We start from the raw sequence: 23,075 nt of genomic DNA, 5'->3' as shown, positions 1-23,075 counted from the left end.
CTATAAGGTCTGACTTATTGTATGATATGACTGTACTATAAGGTCTGACTTATTGTATGATATGACTGTACTATAAGGTCTGTACTATGAAGTACTGGTCTGACTTATTGTATGATATGACTGTACTATAAGGTCTGACTTATTGTATGTATATAAGGTCTGATACTATAAGGTCTGACTTATTGTATGATATGACTGTACTATAAGGTCTGACTTATTATATGATAAGACTGTACTATAAGGTCTGACTTATTGTATGATATGACTGTACTATAAGGTCTGACTTATTGTATGATATGACTGTACTATAAGGTCTGACTTATTGTATGATAAGACTGTACTATAAGGTCTGACTTATTGTATGTTATGACTGTACTATAAGGTCTGACTTATTGTATGATAAGATTGTACTATAAGGTCTGACTGTACTATAAGGTCTGACTTATTGTATGATATGACTGTACTATAAGGTCTGACTTATTGTATGATATGACTGTACTATAAGGTCTGACTTATTGTATGATATGACTGTACTATAAGGTCTGACTGTACTATAAGGTCTGACTTATTGTATGATATGACTGTACTAAAAGGTCTGACTTATTGTATGATATGACTGTACTATAAGGTCTGACTTATTGTATGATAAGATTGTACTATAAGGTCTGACTTATTGTATGATATGGTCTGACTTATTGTATGATATGACTGTACTATAAGGTCTGACTTATTGTATGATAAGACTGTACTATAAGGTCTGACTTATTGTATGATATGACTGTACTATAAGGTCTGACTTATTGTATGATAAGACTGTACTATAAGGTCTGACTTATTGTATGACTTATATGACTGTGTACTATAAGGTCTGACTTATTGTATGATATGACTGTACTATAAGGTCTGACTTATTGTATGATAAGACTGTACTATAAGGTCTGACTTATTGTATGATATGATATGACTGACTGTACTATAAGGTCTGACTTATTGTATGATAAGATTGTACTATAAGGTCTGACTTATTGTATGATAAGACTGTACTATAAGGTCTGACTGTATATAAGGTATGACTGTACTATATTGGTCTGACTAAGACTGTACTATAAGGTCTGACTGTACTATAAGGTCTGACTTATTGTATGATATGACTGTACTATAAGGTCTGACTTATTGTATGATAAGACTGTACTATAAGGTCTAACTTATTATATGATAAGACTGTACTATAAGGTCTGACTTATTATATGATATGACTGTACTATAAGGTCTGACTTATTGTATGATAAGACTGTACTATAAGGTCTGACTTATTGTATGATAAGACTGTACTATAAGGTCTGACTTATTGTATGATATGACTGTACTATAAGGTCTGACTTATTGTATGATAAGACTGTACTATAAGGTCTGACTTATTGTATGATATGACTATATAAGGTCTGACTTATTATATGATATGACTGTACTATAAGGTCTGACTTATTTATTGATAAGGTAGTAATTAAAGTACTGACTGTACTATAAGGTCTGACTTACTATATTGTATGATATGACTGTACTATAAGGTCTGACTTATTGTGATATGATATGACTATAAAGGTCTGACTTATTGTATGATAAGATTGTACTATAAGGTCTGACTTATTGTATGATAAGACTGTACTATAAGGTCTGACTTATTGTATGATAAGACTGTACTATAAGGTCTAACTTATTATATGATAAGACTGTACTATAAGGTCTGACTTATTTTATGATATGACAGTACTACTATAAGGTCTGACTTATTGTATGATAAGACTGTATTATAAGTTCTGACTTATTGTATGATAAGACTGTACTATAAGGTCTGACTATGATAAGATTGTACTATAAGGTCTGACTTATTGTATGATAAGACTGTACTATAAGGTCTGACTTATTGTATGATATGACTGTACTATAAGGTCTGACTTATTATATGATAAGACTGTACTATAAGGTCTGACTTATTATATGATAAGACTGTACTATAAGGTCTGACTTATTATATGATAAGACTGTACTATAAGGTCTGACTTATTGTATGATATGACTGTACTATAAGGTCTGACTTATTGTATGATAAGAATGTACTATAAGGTCTGACTTATTGTATGTTATGACTGTACTATAAGGTCTGACTTATTGTATGATAAGATTGTACTATATATGATATGACTGTACTATAAGTTCTGACTTATTGTATGATAAGACTGTACTATAAGGTCTGACTTATTATATGATAAGACTGTACTATAAGGTCTGACTTATTGTATGATAAGACTGTACTATAAGGTCTGACTTATTATATGATAAGACTGTACTATAAGGTCTGACTTATTATATGATAAGACTGTACTATAAGGTCTGACTTATTGTATGATAAGATTGTACTATAAGGTCTGACTTATTGTATGATAAGACTGTACTATAAGGTCTGACTGTACTATAAGGTCTGACTTATTGTATGATAAGATTGTACTATAAGGTCTGACTTATTGTATGATATGACTGTACTATAAGGTTTGACTTATTGTATGATAAGATTGTACTATAAGGTCTGACTGTACTATAAGGTCTGACTTATTGTATGATATGACTGTACTATAAGGTCTGACTTATTGTATGATAAGACTGTACTATAAGGTCTGTCTTATTGTATGATATGACTGTACTATAAGGTCTGACTTATTGTATGATAAGATTGTACTATAAGGTCTGACTGTACTATAAGGTCTGACTTATTGTATGATATGACTGTACTATAAGGTCTGAGTGTACTATAAAGCCTTACTGTACATTACAATATTACTGAACCATAAGGTCTGACTTATTGTATGATATGACTGTACTATGAGGTCTGACTGTACTATAGGGTCTGGCTGTACTATAGAGTCTGGCTGTACTATAGAATCTGACAGTTCTGTAAGGTTTGCCAGTACTGTGAGATCTGGCTGTACTATAGTGTCTGACAGTTCTGTAAGGTTTGCCAGTACTATGAGGTCTGACTGTACTATAGGGTCTGACAGTTCTGTAAGGTTTGCCAGTACTGTGAGGTCTGACTGTACTATAGGGTCTGACAGTTCTGTAAGGTTTGCCAGTACTATGAGGTCTGACTGTACTATAGTGTCTGACAGTTCTGTAAGGTTTGCCATTACTGTGAGATCTGGCTGTACTATAGTGTCTGGCTGTACTGTAAGGTTTGCCAGTACTGTGAGATCTGGCTGTACTATAGTGTCTGGCTGTACTGTAAGGTTTGCCAGTACTGTGAGATCTGGCTGTACTATAGTGTCTGGCTGTACTGTAATGTTTGCCAGTACTGTGAGATCTGGCTGTACTATAGTGTCTGGCAGTTCTGTAAGGTTTGCCAGTACTGTGAGATCTGGCTGTACTATAGTGTCTGGCTGTACTGTAAGGTTTGCCAGTACTGTGAGATCTGGCTGTACTATAGTGTCTGGCTGTACTGTAAGGTTTGCCAGTACTGTGAGATCTGGCTGTACTATAGTGTCTGGCAGTTCTGTAAGGTTTGCCAGTACTATGAGGTCTGGCTGTACTATAGTGTCTGGCAGTTCTGTAAGGTTTGCCATTACTGTAAGATCTGGCTGTACTATAGTGTCTGGCTGTACTGTAAGGTTTGCCAGTACTGTGAGATCTGACTGTACTATAGTGTCTGGCTGTACTGTAAGGTTTGCCAGTACTGTGAGATCTGGCTGTACTATAGTGTCTGGCAGTTCTGTAAGGTTTGCCAGTACTATGAGGTCTGGCTGTACTATAGTGTCTGGCAGTTCTGTAAGGTTTGCCAGTACTGTGAGATCTGGCTGTACTATAGTGTCTGGCAGTTCTGTAAGGTTTGCCAGTACTGTGAGATCTGGCTGTACTATAGTGTCTGGCTGTACTGTAAGGTTTGCCAGTACTGTGAGATCTGGCTGTACTATAGTGTCTGGCAGTTCTGTAAGGTTTGCCAGTACTGTGAGATCTGGCTGTACTATAGTGTCTGGCAGTTCTGTAAGGTTTGCCAGTACTGTGAGATCTGGCTGTACTATAGTGTCTGGCAGTTCTGTAAGGTTTGCCAGTACTGTGAGATCTGGCTGTACTATAGTGTCTGGCTGTACTGTAATGTTTGCCAGTACTATGAGATCTGGCTGTACTATAGTGTCTGACAGTTCTGTCAGGTTTGCCAGTACTGTGAGATCTGGCTGTACTATAGTGTCTGGCTGTACTGTAAGGTTTGCCAGTACTGTGAGATCTGGCTGTACTATAGTGTCTGGCTGTACTGTAATGTTTGCCAGTACTATGAGATCTGGCTGTACTATAGTGTCTGACAGTTCTGTCAGGTTTGCCAGTACTATGAGATCTGACTGTCATACAAGTTGTGATTACACTATGAGGTCTGACTACACTACAAGGTCTGGCTGTATGTTAAGGTTTGACTGTACTGTTAAGCCTGACTCTCGTTATCTTACCAGGGAATACTGTCGAAACATTTTACGAATCACTTACGCACTCCAGAGTTGTGACATCAAAAAGGAACAGTCGTATGTTTACCAGAACTGCAGAGGTATCTGATCTGCTGACGAGATATACGTGCCTTGTTCTTCCGGGTAGTCTCTCCGCATGAATAGGTTTAGTTTCGATTTGAATTTTCAAGCGCGAAATTGACTTCTTTGGGTGTTTCAACCATAGAAAGAGATTATGTTATTTTGTTTGAAATGCGCGGCCAGACAGGAGGTCAAAACCGAAGTAAAGTTACAATAATATTGTAACAAATGTGGCAAGCGAAAGTTGTACAGAACCGAATGTTTCCAAAACTTGTAAATGCAAATGTATGTAGACATCGCAAGTTAAAACGGTAATTTCACATTAATCTTGCAACATAAACACTTTTGTAATAAACCTGCCGAAGACGCTATGTTGTGCTCAGCTATGTGTTTGTTTTCGGTTAATAATTAAATACGCATTTCTTCACTAAATCAAAATATCAACTTCAACGCCAATCAGCTACCTGTATATGTCAACATATTTTAACATTGTTGAAACATTTGTTGTTCAAGTATGACATTATGGACAAACTAAGTAATGTTGTCGCCGTGTACTTACCACTAGCTGATCTTTAGTTTACCATCTCTCATTTCAACATTATTTTAAAGTTCAAACGGCTTTAGTGGATCATAATAGACAACACTAATAATTGATATCGTGCCGAGGACGAAGGGAGGGAACTCTGGTAAAACTATGATATATATATGGGTATACATTCCAATTAATTCGTCATTGTCATTCCTATTTTGCTGTCGATATACCTTCACATAGTAATTAATTATGTTGTAACTTGTAATTGGGTCTGAATCTGTAAATGTGTTCATTTTCTGTGTTGTTCGCTTTTATTAACAGTTATATGTATACTTAATTTTGTAACAAGGGTTTGAACAAAACTAGGTCAAAGTGATCAAAAGGTCGTCTAGAAACAGACATGTATAACATACGGAAAAGGTAATGTTTGAAAACAAAGTGTGTATAAATAAATCCTGGAAAAACACAAAACTATGCAATACCCCGATGTCGTTTAGAAATATGTCGAGATAGAAGGACATTGTAAAGAAAAATTAACATGATATTGAATATTGATATTGATTTATTGATATTGATATATAGATATTATGGAATAGAATATTAAAAAAATAGAAATATTGATGTTACGGAGAAACAAATATATACCGACTGAAAAACTTGCATATAAACAGAGAGATCAATCAAGGATAGAGAAGTATATTTTTCCGACAACAACAAAATATATCAAAATGTAAACAGAGTCATAATCCAAACAACAAAGCTAGCATAAATAAGAATAAAAACAAAGATTTGCACGGATACTGCTAAAACAGTGCAAGGAGAATAAGACAAAATGTTCCGGAAGGACAAGCGTCTTGTGCTTCAAAGACGACACCAGTCAGATAATGTTCAATACAAGCCAGGGATGCCACATTCGTAAATGAGAACAAGGTCAACAATAACGAATCAAACATGCTAACTATAGCGAGCATCAAACACGTTCAGCTTCATAACGTACAAAGAAATAAAATATTTCTCGATGAGATCACTGTGATGACCATGAAAGCTCACCATAATTTTAATCAACCTGTATCTCCAGAAATCCGGTGCTACGAATGAGTTCGCCAGTTGACGGCTTTTTGCACGAAAATCGTGGTATTTAGAATCTGCCATTGAATATCGAATCAAATGCGACATGTTAAGACCTTAGGTTTGGGATGTAGGCATGTTGATATCCAAAAAGGGAAACTCACTATATGAGCAATGTCTTTGATTTTCAATGCTAGTCGGTATAAACCATAGACTTGGTGGCCAACAAACCAAATACCAGTGAGTGTTATAATGACGATTTAAAAAGTAAACGGAGAGAGGTAAACACAGGCTAGACCAGTAATTTGAAATCATACCATTTTATGAGTAAAATATAAACTTCACTAATGACTTATTAAACAAGACTGCAAAAAATGTACAAAAAGAGGACAAACGTGAAATGTGGCTCATCTGTTTTACATGCTATCACTATGTATATAAATGTGAGTTTCAAATCTAACTGTAAAATGGTTGGGTGAAGTATTTTCTTGCAGTGTTAGCTATTTATAGCACAGCTACAAATAAACACTTGGTAGTGTTGTGCGACCATAGAACTTAAGTACGGTACAGCAGCAGGACAGTTAATATCAAGTCCCAGTCTCCTGCTTAACAAATTGTCTGGAAAATTCTCTTGGACAACTTGTCGCCGAATGAAAAACAGTGCTACAGATCAAGTAAGCAAGTAATTAATGGAATGCATGTAAAAAACATCCTGTATCCAAGATGTTACAGAAAAACACACTCAAAGATAAGTAATATTACATATCTACATAACAACAGCTAGAGCTACAGGTCACCTGACATCGCATCAGCCAATCAGCAACTTTGTTTTTGTTAAAAACTGCAGTGGTTTACATTAGCAGCCGATCTGCCGAGGTAAGTAATTCACAGACATATTTTACTGCGTTTTACATGCATCGACACTAAACAGTGGTATAGTTATCGCATGTGCTGGATTTTTCTGATGCAACGATGTCGGGAGAAAGACACAACTTACAATAGGCATTCTAACCCAAACTTATTTTGTAACGAGCATGTGTGTATCTTAAATTGCCTCTTTTTATATATGTATTTACATTGTATACAGCTATTTTCACAAGAAATTCCATTCAAAGTGTCGACATGACTTTGTTGTAAAGTATAAACAACTTACCGTAATATTGTTTTATAACGTCTGAAAAGATATCAATGAAGGATATATATATGTAAGCATAAGAAGATAGAGCTAATGTACTGGTGATTGATGTGACTGTGTAAAACAAAGCCTAAATGAAATTCATCACTCACTTGTTTAAAGGGCAACGAACAGGTGTACAGGACGGAGATTACTTCAACGGTAACCCAATATCAAATATTGTATTTAATTTGTCAATTAGATCTTAATAATTAGAAATATTCCCATCCAGATGTTTATTATCGTCATGAATGTTATTGATAAGATACATACCTGAAGCATTGATTATAATTAAGGCACACATCGTCTAGTATTTTTGAGTACTTAGTACATGTATGACTATTGAACTTCTTACGTTAAATAGTAATTGTAATTAGGAGTTAGACACGGTGTTAATGAATGTGCATTTACATATAATTGACTAGTCATGTATTTTTCAGGCCTGTCAAGGCGATGGACTGAAATAGTTACTGGGACACCGTTAAGTGCTATACCTCTTTAATTGGCAATTTTTATATATTACTACATTCTTCATAGCAGGTAATTCATTCCTTATTTTCTAATTTTTGGTTTTCATATTTAATTACTTATTATTTATGGTTCGCTTGAACTACGTTTAGAAAATCAACTTAAAACCTATCATAAGCTTGCATATCTAAAAGTTATGTTTTTTTGTTTTGTTTTTTTGTTTGTTTTTGTTTTTTGTCCTTTCATCACCATGCTCTTGTGATATTTTGTTTATAAATACACACTTTGTGCGTCTTTTGTACAATCTTGTACTAATAGTACAAAATGTAGGTCAATGTTGTAATTTCATTTCGTGGTTTTCTGATAAAGTTTACATCATTTACAAATATTTCAGTGTAGGGTGTATGCCTACATTTTTGGTACATATACAAATATGCATGCTCTTTATATATTATCCTCTCAAATATTAGAAACATTTTTTTTTCTCGCACGAACGTCTGTTTACAATGTTTGTTACGACTAGACACATTATATCACATATTACTCGGTAACACTGCCAATTACACACAGCATATACTGGGGGACGGCGTTATATCAGTGTAACCAGCACAAACTGCCGAGACTCTGGGAACTTGTGTTCCAGGGAGCATTGACTCTGTTGAGTGTGCGTTGTACAAGTAGGTAATTATATCATACTTTGTGAATGTCTTTCCCAGATATAGACCAGTAAGTTTTTGTCCTTCGTCAGAATCTTTTAAATTTTTAGGATTTATATCTTTAATCCTAAACTTCAAATCAAACATCAAACATTGTATATATATATATATATATATACATAAATGTTTGTGTAAGTTAATCACGCAGCAGTTCTTGTACTATAATATATCATAATGTTTGTATCAATCAATAGCAATGTGCATGCTGGTCAACTTTGGGAGATGACAAACACAAACTACAAGCTTGCTCTCATATCTCTTCACAACTCTGTTTATTTTGTGTCTTCTTCTTGTATCTAATTAATCAATAAACTTATATTTAAACTAGTCCTACACTTACAGTGTGCATACATGTTTTACTGTCATGTCAGAGTGATAAACATTCTCAAGTTACAACTAGTTGTAGAAGAGAACATACTTTATTAATTTTAAACGCACGTGCTTAACATCAAGTATTCTGCGAGACTGTTTTGAAACGTTTGCAAAAAAAAACAAAAACAAAAAACAAAACAAAAAAAAAAAAAAAAAAAACAAAAAAACACCCGAAAAAACCGTAATATTTTATAACAACATATGTGTATCTATTCATAAACTTTTCACTCGCGATATCACCAAAACCACCATATCAATTCCGCCAGGCCAACATTAATCCTCACATACACGCTTAAATACGGTGAATAAAGCTATATGAATTTCGGCACTATTCCTTACAAAAACCAATACTTGCACATTCTTTAATGCCCTTTGATTGCAATATTCTGGACACAAATATTTCAACACATTGTAGCCCAGTTATTTTATGGCTTAACCTCAAACTAATAGCATCAGGATTTATATAGATGTACACAAAACTCGGGTACAATTACCACAGGCAATTAAAATCTATAACATGGTATATTGTGTTGATTTACTTTTATCTTGGACATTGTAACATTATTGATGAAGGAAGACAATTTTTTAATTTTGATATCAATAGGGACTATAACACCGAAAAACAAAGCACAATGAATATTGCTATAAAGCATTAGATTATCATCAGTTTTGTTCCATTGAACGCAATTTTTTGTTTTGTTTTTAAATCTTATTGTTAATTCGTTTGTCAGGAACACGATCATGATTACAGGGAATTAAGGTTAAACTTACACCTGATAATAAATTAATCAAAATGTTTCTTATAATGGAGAGATACGTGACTTTTATTGAAATGTTGAAGCTATACGATTGCAAAACTTCAAATCTATTTAATGAAAACATCCATTTTATATTTGTATTATTGGAAAAACATATGTTAGTTGGCCAACACCTGTTAAAAAATAAGGATTTCAGCATTTGTTCAACGTTGAGGCAAAATTGTATGAAATGATGTGCTTGGGCACAACTTTAAGCCCATCTTTCTATACGCACTGCACAGAAACAAATTGATGCAAAAGGCCTGTTAACATTTGCTTGTCCTTTAAAATGTTGCATAAATATGTAAATTGTTAAATTTGGACATAAATAACGCTAAATAGACAGAACTGGCAAAATTATACGTTTATTTTGTATGTGAACTTATCGTTTATGACATATGCGTAAAAGTTTAAATGTCATGTTTTAAGAAATCAAATGTAAACTCAAATTGTTACTGTTAGTAAATTGTAGTATATTCTGCATTTAAAAAGGAAACAAAAGGCAATACTACCACAAAAATATTGTCAAAAATTTAGAAAAATGAAAAAAAGAACAGTTTTCAAGCCATTGCAACTTTTAATGTTTTGCATTACGAAACCTCTGCTGTACGATTTTACAGTACAATATTACATTTGGTTTTCCTTTACAGATAATTTCATGTATCAAATATTGCACACAAAAGGTAGATATTACACTTAAATATTATCATATTTTTTCCCTTATCTTCTTGATCCTACAGCAGGCAAGAAACCTTTTTCTCCTAAGTTTGATTGCTGGATATTTTTATCGCTTAAATCTGTTGTAAATAGGTTAGGCTATAATTTAGGGTAAAATGACCGGACTAGTGATGATTATCAATATGTCTCAGTGTGCTTTTATGTATTCATAGACGACCAAATTTAAAACGATATCAAGCAAATATACCTGTATGCAAATGTAAAACAAGTTCATAGTGTAAATAGTAACGTGTTGGATTTCGCATTATGGAAAATGGTATAAAAAGTGTTTAAGTAGGACATTTGTGCACGTTTCCGAGCATTTAGAAAATAAAATTCAAAGAAAATACCGACACGTAAAAAGAATATTGTTTTCAAGAAAATGTTGAACTTACTAATTTCTTCACCTCTCAATAATCTTGTCTTTTAAGACATGATCGCCTATTTTTTATCGTATTTCATTTCCTCAAGTGTGCTGCTTATATGTATAACATAAGTATACTTTATTGTATACGAATATGAGATTCAGGGTACTACTTGCATTGAAAGGAACATCAGAAAGACGCGTATTCCCAAGAAAGGGGGAAAAATTACTAGATCAAAACGAACTCAATCTCAGCCCCAGATCAATAAATTGATACTTATTGATCAATCCATGCAGCAAAATCATATCATTTTCCGGAAAGATTAAAAAAATCAGGCTGCTGGCTAAGAAAGCCATCTTAGTAATCCGCAGCGAGTCAGAACTGAACAGGGACGAGGGGGGCACAGACTATCACACATCTATGACCAATTGCTTAATAAAGCGTAGCCGGATCGACTACAGAACATTATTACCATCTTCTTGTACTTTTTCGCTATAATCTCTTTATTATATCGTCATACACCGATGAAGGTGACGGTGTTGTCATCGAAACATCACACTTCAATCTTTTACTGACTGTGTTTTAAGAGCTTCATTCTTGTTCTATTAATTTTTTTCTCTACATGATTTAGAAAACTACTGGACGGTACAGTTAACATGCAAGAACTTCCACTTGACGCTGTTGGTGCTGCGGTACGAACCTCTGACGAAAAGGTAGCTCACAAATATACCGCACTTTAGTTGTAAATAAACATACATACATGATACAATTATATTTTTCTAATTACCAGTGAAGTCTACTGGTAACAATTTGCCATGGAAAACGTTACAGAAATACAGTTTTCTTACATAATGCATTACTCATGATAAGTGGTCGGATATTAAATATTTTCATCGTTTATATAATTCTGTTATAGAAATGTATTGATGTCTCTTATTTGTAAACATCTTTATTAAAAGGCGATGGAAATGTTTTGTTTCCCTTTTAGTTGAAGACAAACACGGTAGCATTCCGCATATCTATATGGCGTTTCCTCTTGTGCACCTTGCCACTTGTCCTTTGTGCAGTTGCTTCAATAACAACGGTAAGTATATCTTGTTTAATCGTGGACAATTATATTACTGAAGATGTCTGGACGTATGCCTAGTATCGTAGTAAATTCCTGTAAGTATCGGCAAGGGAGTAGGCGTTCGCCTTCCAGCTGGTAGAAATCTGGGGCTCACAAGTAGAGCTAGTATACTGTAGGTAGGTCTCACAAGCAATCTCCATTAAATTTTTGTAATATTTCCACACCTTGACAAATCTACAAATAGTATACAGAGATATAAAATACATATACAGTATAAGCGATACAGTGCGCATATGTGACTTGATAGATGGAAGAATGTATCACAGAATTCGAATTGAAGGCGAATAACTTTTTAATTTTTTTTTAAAGATGTTTTTTTTAAGATAACATGATATTTTATATATTAACACACTATCTCTTATAATCATTTTCGATAGTAAGCAAACTTTTTTCATTTTCTAAAGCCGAACATTCAAATATATAATGTTACTCGTCACCAATGTCTCTTTTATTATTATTATTTCGTACTGGCTATAGATAAATAGCATTATTTATATATCATCAAGCTTTTCCGCCGTCTGCTTTATCTTATTGTGTTACATATCAAATGTCTGTGTGTTTTCTGTTCCGGTTATCATAATGACAAAGCGAATACTGGAAAACGTGGTTAGAGCAGTATACATTTTGTAAATATTCGCAAAATGAAACATATTCATAAAGAGAAACAATTACGTAAAATACACCGATCAAGAGGATTGGACGCTCAGCTTCTCACACAATATTAATTATATTCATATTAATTGTGCCGACCCTCGTTTTAAAACATATTTCTGATTTTTTTTCTTCCTTTAGATTCATTACAGTATTGCATTTAAACTGTCTGGCTGTTTTAATCGTCCAGATTTTTTTTTCTTTTCTTTTTCTTATGCTTAGGTCCATGTCTGCAAGAATCAAGGTTTCGTTTACGGGGCTGCCATCGCTGCGATGTGGGCTGTGAGAATATACCTGTTTAATTTTTGTCTCGTCGTGGCGATGATTGTTTTGTTCCTAGTATTGCTTGCGCCGTTCTGTAGCGAGAGAGAAGAGACAAAGGCACTGATAGTGAGAACTATATTTAACGCTATCAACATTTTTAATGTTTTCTTGTCAATAATTTTGACCGTGGTTGTAATCTGTATTGTATCTCTTGAACGTAGAAAATATGATATTGGCAAAGATCTGTAGGTATCATTTGGTTATCTTTGTAAAGATAAAAGAAAACAGAAAATGGCAAGCATTTTATGGTTTTATAATAGAAATCAATTTTAAAATCAAGGTCATGATACAATGAATTCATCAAATCTTTGACGCATTAATCAGTGAATAGACTTGCTATATTTTTTCACAAGTTTTCTCCTGAGTCTCACCCATTGTGACGTCACAAAACTATAAGGAAAAACATTTTTCTATGAATTAAATGTAGACTACTATAAGATTTTGTATCTATATATTTACATACCTATATCTGTGTTATATATGTATATAAGTGCCTTATGTGAAAGTCTAAGAGTTTAATACAATAGCATATGTACATATTTAGTCATATTTCAATAACCCGCTACACCTGAACATATATATTTTTTACATTTATAAGTCCATACCTGTTAAGTCTGATGTACATGTTCACTGCTTTCCAAAAGTACCTCAAACTATTGAAAATGGTAAAAACCTTATTTTAAAGTTGACTTGCATTTAGAAAAATGCATAACCATGTTTCATCGTTCTTATAGATTCTTTTCCTTTCTATGGTGCACACTTGTATATGGGTAACTAGAAGATAGGAATCTGCAGAAATCTGCAGCAGTTTCAGCTTCCTATCACTTGTTACACGGTAAACATGAATTTGATGTCTTACCAATGACATTATTTGTATTGTATAACCAAATGTGCTTAATAACATTTGAGTGTGTCGGTTGTAAAATAATTTAAGTTACAATATTTTCGACTCCGACTCAAGTTTAGAATGGTCATACATGTATGTATAACTGTATAGGGAATTGACAGCAGCCGTCGAGGCACATTGTAGTATCTCATATATATAATTGTAAATATGAGTACAATATCGATGATGGTGAGGAATACTTTATCTAGAAAATAAATATCATCATTCACTTGTGTTACATTTTTCTGATTTCAGTTCTTTTTCTTTTCATTGTCGCAAAATTCAGAAGGTGAACTAGATTTTGTGTTTTCAAACACCAACCAGGGACACATCCCTTGATCCACTTTTCTGTATTTCTTTTATAGCTGAAATATCGTTAATCATTAATATCGGAGAAACAAATTATCATACTTTGAATAGGTGCAAAAATGCACAACAGAAAAGTAGAATGGCCTTTATCTACACGGTTACTATAGCGTTCCATGTGACCTATCTGATTACTAGCTTGAACACTGTAGTTGGAAATATTCGCGGGAGATTTAATGTCGCGACTCGTGGTCATCATAGATCAGATTTAATACCAAGTACACATTTCAACAGATAATTTCAGAAAATGTATATAAATATCAGACTGTTGTTTACCATGAATGGGTGGGGCGTTGGGGTGGGTGGGAAACAACCCACAATTTAACAAAACAACAACACTATACATTATGTTCTTTCTAATAATCTACTGAGTATTACTTGTATTAATCTCACACTGAGAATCGTTATTTCAAAATATTCACTTGTGCTATGAAATAATACGACTTTTAACCCCCCAGTCTTTGGTTTGTTTGTGAAAAAAACAAAGATATGCAAGAAAGTTACTCAACAGAATGAGACTTTGTTGGCATGTCTATAATATACAGACACCACTTCCTGTACACGAAACATCAAGAAAATACCAACATGGCAACATAATCACAATCCAAACTCAAATTTAATAAAACCACGTCAAAACATGTACCAAAAAAAGGTCAACACGGAGATTTCTAACAAAGTACAAGGAGATTAAGACCAGGTGTTTCGGAAAAGTAAGCGACTTCTCAGCTTCGTCGACGACACCCGCCATGTAAACCTTGGTCAATCCAAGTAAGTAATGTCATGTTCTCAAATGAGAACAATGTATACAACAAAACGGAACCAACAGGCAACGAGCATCAAACACGTCCAGATTCATATCTCACAAGAAATAGGATATTTCTCAATATGATCACTATGGCGACCATAAAACTACTGTAATGTAGATTGAATTTTTATGCCGTCATCGCTTTAATTTGTTTTGATAAAGTAACTCTACAATGTAAAAAAAAGTCTGTTATATGGTCCCTCACACCTCACGATATGTGAAACATGACGAAAATTACTATTTGCTACAATATTTGGTTCAAATTCACGTCTTGAAGTCGCAATGTGAAATTATTAATGGATAACACACGACGACAAATAAGGACGATAGAAATAGGACCTTATTACAGAAAAAAAATCCTTATATAACTGGTGCTCTTTCTGTGTCAGTGTTTTTCACGTTCTAATCCTCTAAAGTTACTTCCGTTCGTTCACTCTGAGAGACGGCATAGTGCTAAGATTAAAATGTCACATTAAATCTAAGAAATAAAGATCTCAGAAGGCCTCTTTCCTGCTCAATTTCAAAACTGCAAAAGGGCACTACATTTATATGTACTTAGGACAAAATGGAACTGAAAACTGAAATTTGAAAACGATCCATCCCTTACATCTCAAGAAATAACAATAATAATTTTCAATTATTAAAATCCAAGATGGCTGTTCAGTTCAGTTTTTTCTGAACAGTCCTAAAATAAGAGGGACATAATTATGGGGAAGGAAATCTAAATACATGATTTCAGAAAGCTGTACCAGGCATTTCTCAAGATATAGCGATAAGAAATGTTCAGTCAAAATCCAATATGGCGTCCTGTTTGTTTTTCTCTGTCAGTCTCAAAATCGAAGAGTCACCAATAGGAACCAAGGGAACCTCCATAAGAAATTGAGGAAGACCCATCTAGTACTATAATTCTCAGTAAACAGCGATGTCAGAAATGGTTTAAGGACTGATAACAGATCACAGCCCATGGAGCGATTTTAGCAGCCCACCGTCTGGTGACGGCAGGAAAAAGCAATATTTTCAAGATGGCGGAAGTGACATCTTGAAAAGAGGCAATGGTATAAATGATAGTTACAAGACCATTTGTGGACCATAAACAAATCATTACTAGATGTCCTGTTCTGATATAATTTTCATTCATGGAGATCACACAATTTTAAGACGACAAGCATGGTGGCAATCTTGAATGTACAGTAGTACAGGTCCAAATTTTATTCGAAAATATGAGTGGACCATGTACGCACATAAATGGAACTCCTGTCTCTAAATCTCCTTCTGTTCAGGAGAAGTAACATTAATATACTGGCAAGGTCTGGATATGACCACGTCCTCCTCAGTAGTGGAGATCATGTTATCATTTCATCATCCATTTTGAAGAAGTTTGAGGGACATGATGGTTTACAGATGGACTGACTGATGTGATGTCATGACAGAAGTAAATAAACGTGTCTGGTCTTTAATCCGTAGAATTAAAAACAATAATAAATGGTCAAGTATTTTGTCAATGAACACTTGAGATATGTATCGGTTAAAGGGACATAACTCTATGAAAACTTCAAACAAGTGCACATTCTTGGTACAGAGTTAGTGTTTATGCCATGTTAGTTTCTCATGTTATTGGGAACTTGAGGAGATGAGTTCATATTATACTCACATAAACTGAAATTGAATTTAAAGTCCAAAATGTGGCATGTCTCACATAAAACCATATACCGAAATTTAAAAACTAGGCTTAAAAAACTCTTTCACATTTAAATAAGGTTTATTTTCTTCATTTTCATGTTTTTTGTCATATAAACATTAGGAGTTGTGTTTACAAGGAAGGCAGTTAAAACATGATGAAGGCAATTATGATTCCTAACTTAAATTTTGAAAAGGAATTTAAAAGCAAGTAAAATCAATGGAAGACACCTAAATTACTATATGCACATAATCACTTCATCCAAGTAATTTTCAAAACAATTTCAATTGTTACAGTTCATCAATTTAAAAAGCATTTGCATTCAAAAGAAATTATATATGGTTCTAAGCCATAAAAAATCTAATACAACTAAATCTCAATATGCACACTTCATCAAAACTTACTTTTTACTAAGGTTTAATTTCTTGTTTTAGAACATCAAGTGTGACAGAACAAAATAATGTTCATGATCTACTCAGGTTGGACCAGTAGGGCACCAAAATTTGGAATATTGTTAAAAAAAAACTCAAACCCAATTATCTTGTCTGGCTCTGGCCATGATGAGGATCCATTTCTTTATCTTCAAACAATTACATATGGTTATATATATATATATACCTCTGGACTAATGATCACAAATAATTTTTGGGAATATTTACATAAATAATACTTTAAATAAGTTATCTCTTTTCATTAGTTGATTCCAAATTTTAATTACATGGGAATCTTAATTACCACTTGGTTCCAGAACAACCAATCGTTTTCATTTCTTCAAATCTATTAGTGATGAAGATTTTTGACCTTGTATCAGAATGGCTTCAGAATCTTCTGTAGAACAGATGTTTCCTACTTCACCAGATTTTAAATGTGTCTCATAAATATTTAATTTTGTCTCTGCTTGTGAAAAGAAATCAGCTTTCATAATTTTCATTTCTTCCCTCTCACCATCACAGAGGTACTTATAACTGACAACTAGCCATGACACAATGACACAACAATAGCTACCAAGTTAATTTTATTAACAGCTGATGTAACCATACCATGTAATGGCATCAGAGAGACTTCAAGCAGAATATCGTGCACTGAATCATAAAAATAAACAATCACATAATTTCCTGTAACTCCAATAACTGGAAAGAGAAAATTATCACTTTCTGGGTGTCTGTTCTTTTGTAGGAATGAAAATACAATATTTTGAGCTATAATTTGAAGATTTCTCATCAAGGGACTACAAAGTTTCACTTTCAAAGGGGATTTTCCTTCAGGAGATCAGTCCTCCTCTCCATTATTCTGGGACACAACAACAATTTTACTGTTGATCAATACATCCATATCACCATGCTACACCATCCTGTTTCCTGCAAAATACAACACAACAGAGAAATTAATGTAGTTATCAACACTCTTCAACCCAGACAAGCAGTTAAAAATTTTACATCAGATGATGATGTTGTCAAAGTTCAGAATTTCAGTACCAGTATATATACAAGTTCTTATTTCACTATCAATTTATAAAGTACTATTTATTGAACCAGTTGCTTCCTCAAGAAAACAAATTGCATAAATAAGTTTACCATATATAAACTCTAAAGTTATCATATTACAAAATATTATATTAGAGGAAAATGGGATGTTTCCTGGTAACTAGGTGCAGGCAGAACCTGATAAATAGTTATTTTGTAATGGTTGTGAGATAAACGTTAGATACAATGAAAACCCAAACCATTATCAGTTACTTTGGAATTCATGACAGCCATAGTTAACTCACAACTCTTAATTAAATATTTTATAGAAAGAATTCATTTACACATTAAGGATTGCAAAACATCTGTGCCTACTGGATAGATTATTCTCTTATCCTAGCCGAGTATCTCCATGTTTTGATCTTTGGGGATTCCTCCATGTTTTGATCTGTAGGTATTCCTCTTTCACAACAATGTGATCATCTCAATAGCATCAAGTTATGAGATAACAACATCACACACAAAAGGAAGACAGCAGGGCCAGAGAAAAAAATGATAATACATCCCCTTGTCAATGAGATTGGAGGAACTCAACCCTCGGGGAAAGATTATTAACTTGCAAACACTCAGCAAGCCTCATGTTTGCCCCTTCTCCCTTTGGTTGACATTTCCCTATCTCACCTCAATGGGGGAGAAAGATTCAGAAAAACATTGCAAGATCTGATGCAAATTTCATGTACAGCACACACACATATATATTACCTATACTTGTGTCTCCTACATCTCCAGACAGTACACAATCATTTTTTTCACAAGTTCGACTCCTTTTAGAGTATTCTCCTCAAAGTCCTTTGTATTCGTCTTTGCACTGCTTATCAATAACAAACAATGATGATGTAGAAAGCTTGCCAAAGAGATGATATGCCATTACTGTTGTCGGCTCTGCCTCTTTGTACATCACCATGTTTTCCAGGCCTTTGACATCTGAAATGAATAACAAGAAACACCATAAATGTCATGAGATCCATCCAGAAGATCCTAAGGTATAGCAGCCACAATATTTTAATGTAAAAATCCAAAATGGCTCCTGGCATCCATCTTGAATATTTTGGATCCTACTCAAACATTCCTATCCTTAAATATTTGCTGTAACAATTTTTTAATGTCAAAATCCAAAATGGCTCATGGCATCCATCTTTAATATTTCTGATCCAGCTCAATTTTACATGTTCCTAGACAGCTTTACCATTTGACTTACAAAGTTATACTAAGGGAATGGCTGTACTGAAACGTTATGACTCTTTCTTTTTACTGAAAAATGATTATCATATGATAATCTTTGTGTGCATGTAACCGATGGTGTTCACAACACAACCAGTTCATGTTCAGAAACCATCGATCGCAACAATCTAATACCATGCAAAAAATATAAATAAACAAAATTACACACTCATACTTCATCTCTCATATACATGTGGAAACAAGGGACATAACTCTTACTAATCTTGCATTACCAAATTAAACTTCCATTTAACACTACTAATAAATAATGTTATATTATTATTAAACACACCTGTAGCACATTTTAACAATATCATACCTGCATGTAGCGCAGAGCCGATCCCAAGTACTGCTCGTTGAAAACTTAGGCTCATAGGCCTACATGTAAACAGCTCACATCTAGGAATAAATAATACACACTTACATTCATGTTAAACAACAGATGTATGGATAATCACTTAAACATTACTTTAACGTCAAAGCTATAATTCATAAATCATTGGCATTTACAATGATATTCCGTACATAAAAAGATGAGATTTGGTATACATTTAGTGATAACAGAGACACACATATATATATATATACGTCTCTGGTGATAACTAAATGTAAAATACAAACAATAGTTAAAAAATACCACTTTTATAACAGAATAGAAGAAATAGTGAATTTAGCAAACAGACTGTTACAGCTACTTACATTCACGTCCAGTCTTTCAAAACGTCTGTCACCTGACCAACTCCCGCCAACCATCCATTAGATTACACAACCTATAACCAATCAGGACACAGGACAACTAAAATGACCGATATGACGTAACTAGACACTAACACAACTTAGATAAACTACATTAAGATACGGAGGGGCACACGAAATATGCACGAGCGCAACAGGAAAACAAACGCGTGAAGGAATATAATACTAATGAAATAAATCACATATGAAATAAGACATTAAATCCATCCCTTCTACGTGCATTTCCTGTATCCATGGTTTCAGGTAGGTAATGTAGATGTTTTACAGGAACAAATTTCTCCTACTTATTCTCTGGTATCGTCCGATGAAGCATGAACTCCATCAGTCTGGACAGGCCTTTCGTGAAAAAAAATCCAAACGAATACTGTACGGAATACTATTATGTATATAAATAGGCTTTGGAAAACAGACAATCAACAGATTTTGAGTTTAAATTTTTGAGAGGTGTTAGTGATAGATAACCCATCCAGTTCGTCTCGTCCATGAGACAGTCGAACCCAACGTTAAGTGTATTGACAAGTGATTTAGGGAAGTCCGCAAATATCCTATCAATTTCATAAGAAATGTTTTCTTGCCTAAAATATCAGTGATTGTGTCTGCATACCCATGTTCCGGTTCCCCAGTCGCCATATTTTTCTGAGCGATGCATACTAACATCCACAGAGAAAAGCTACCTAAACGAGCCGGAACGGACCGGACTAAAGTTGAAGAAAGAGAAGACTAAGACAACATTCGCGTAACCCGGTTTAAACAGTTCAGGTGGTCTGGAATTATTCCAATATACACGAACGCATGTACCGGATGTTGGACCTGATATATGTGAAGCTCAAAATGCACAGTTTCCGAATTTCCTGTCATGGATAAAAAAAACAACCTCTACCAGAGTTGTCGTTCATTAACAGTCACAATACACCTCTTGTAAACGGCTCAATGACTACAAATAGTTTAACTCGCGGTCAGGGTCAAAGTTTGACGTCGGGCAAAACTATGGCGACATCATTGACAACGCCAACGATGGACACAGCTAAAGACTGTATGTTGTACACAATAATTGCGCTTTTTGCCAATATCGTTACCAAATTACCACCCTTTATCACTGACATCAATGTATGAACTTATATCTCGAGAACACGTCGTTAGCCGAAAAATGAAATTACAAAATGTAAACACGGAGATTGGTGACTGTTTACTCGAAATGAATCTTTCATCCTCTTGTTTCAAAATATACTGAAGGTTTTACCGGGAAAATATGAGAATGTAGATGAGAAGTATAAGAGAATACCACTTTGTAATAGCTAGTGATCAACGAACAGAATATGGAGAGCAAATCCCTTGCTCTCTGGAATTATTTCTGTGTAAATTTCACGGGTACATATTGGTTGTGGTGGTATGTAACAGAATTCAATGAAAACCAAATGTGGCCAAAACCCTTTAAAAAGGAACGCCGAGACAATCAAAATCGATCCGATAAAGTCAAAATATAACTTAAGCGACACGTTAACAAAATATATAGGACTTTTCCGGTACCCCATAATTTATTTCGGCAGAAACTGTGCATTATCAGAAACCATACATGGCCAAACCCAGAACAAAGACAACATCTCGATATCCAAGGGCTGATTGATAAGTTGTGAACCTCATGTTTAAGGGTTTGACATTTGGAGGACATATTGAATTATTTTTCAACATAATTCATTTCAGTATCTTTACACTTTTGCCAGCGATGTTTAAGGGCCTCAATGCCAATTTTAAGGAGGTCCTTTTCTTGACCGTTAAGAAAGTAATTCACTGCATGTATGACATCATCGTTTGACCAAAAGTTGGTACAGGAAATAGCATTTTAATTTTTTTTGGTAGAGATGAAAGTCTGATAGAGCGAGATCAGTCGAATAAAGCTGACGCACGATCAATTCCAAGCCACAATCGATAACAGCAGCCATGACAGTGACAGACTTGTAAATAGGGGCATTGTCCTGTTCGAACAACACACATTTACCGAGTCTTCTGCGGCGCTTGAGTTTGATATTTTCTTTTAACTGCCGAAGGACGTATGTATAATATGTGCCATTGATTGTTTGTGTCTTTTGCAAACATTCTACCATCAAAATACAACTAGCATCCCAGAAAACCGAGGCTATACCCCTCCCAGCTGTTGGAACAGTCTTTGCCTTCTTTGGCGGAGGTGAACCAGGGTGATTCCATTGTTTATACTTTTCTATGGCCTTTGGGATGAAATGATGGACCCAGTTTTCACCCATAGTCACAAACCGCTGCAGAAAGTTAACAGGATCTGCCTCTAAATTATTCAGATCACCTCGCGACAAAGTCCGCCTGGTGTGCTTCTGATCAGCTGCCAGAAGTCTTGGTACCCAACGGGTTGAGATCTTCCGTAACAACGGAATGTACTCTCTCCTGTGAAATCCAAAATGTACAGCTATTACTCGCTTGTCAGCCATAACAATATTACGGATTGAGATCTTCCGTAACAACGGAATGTACTCTCTCCTGTGAAATCCAAAATGTACAGCTATTACTCGCTTGTCAGCCATAACAATATTACGGAATTTATTGACCATTTCTGGGATTACAAAAGTGACAAACCTTCAAGGACGAACGTCATCCCCAAGGCTCTGCATATGATATAGCTGCCACGCTTAAATCCGCCACCCATCTCATATGAAGGGACATCATTCCCGTGTTACGATCATATTAGTATGGATACCCTAATGTGCTGGACCTTTCTTATGCAAGTATTGAAACACTGCTTTTTCAGCGATTTTGTTCAAAAGTCACTTGCCTTGGTACTTTAGAGTGCTGCCTCTTTAAATGTAAAAATGTCACCAGTTTTCGGGTAAAGAGCCTTGAATAGTCAGGGAATACTGCTGCTGAAAAATGACGTCTTTGCTTATCTTTTCCAATACAAGGCTCACAACTTATCAATCAGCTCTCGTACCTATATATCTCT

At 34.5% G+C, this 23,075-nt stretch overlaps 1 protein-coding gene and 1 pseudogene across 1 annotated transcript; one reads left to right on the top strand and one right to left on the bottom strand.

The window, feature by feature from the left end:
* The first annotated feature begins 7,017 nt into the window (after positions 1–7,017).
* Positions 7,018–13,990, top strand: LOC132549436 (uncharacterized). The gene is made up of 4 exons (XM_060213372.1): positions 7,018–7,038; positions 11,403–11,484; positions 11,760–11,855; positions 12,774–13,990. The coding sequence occupies exons 2-4, from the start codon at positions 11,428–11,430 to the stop codon at positions 13,062–13,064; spliced, it is 444 nt and encodes a 147-aa protein (XP_060069355.1). The 5' UTR covers positions 7,018–7,038; positions 11,403–11,427; the 3' UTR covers positions 13,065–13,990.
* A 2,707-nt stretch (positions 13,991–16,697) lies between these two features.
* Positions 16,698–20,873, bottom strand: LOC132549478 (uncharacterized; annotated as a pseudogene).
* Positions 20,874–23,075: the final 2,202 nt, after the last annotated feature.

The sequence above is a fragment of the Ylistrum balloti genome, unplaced genomic scaffold (assembly GCF_031769215.1).
Source record: "Ylistrum balloti isolate Yb309-2 unplaced genomic scaffold, AGI_CSIRO_Ybal_v1 Utg370058, whole genome shotgun sequence".
In the NCBI taxonomy this organism is placed as follows: Eukaryota; Metazoa; Mollusca; class Bivalvia; order Pectinida; family Pectinidae; genus Ylistrum; species Ylistrum balloti.
This window is presented reverse-complemented; position numbering and strand designations above follow the sequence as displayed.

Excerpts from the sequence above, each read along its gene's own strand:
- LOC132549436 (XM_060213372.1), top strand. The coding sequence starts at position 11,428 with ATGCAAGAACTTCCACTTGACGCTGTTGGTGCTGCGGTACGAACCTCT. Across the intron at positions 11,485-11,759 it reads TACGAACCTCTGACGAAAAG|TTGAAGACAAACACGGTAGC; the intron begins GTAGCTCACAAA and ends TTTCCCTTTTAG. Across the intron at positions 11,856-12,773 it reads CAGTTGCTTCAATAACAACG|GTCCATGTCTGCAAGAATCA; the intron begins GTAAGTATATCT and ends TCTTATGCTTAG.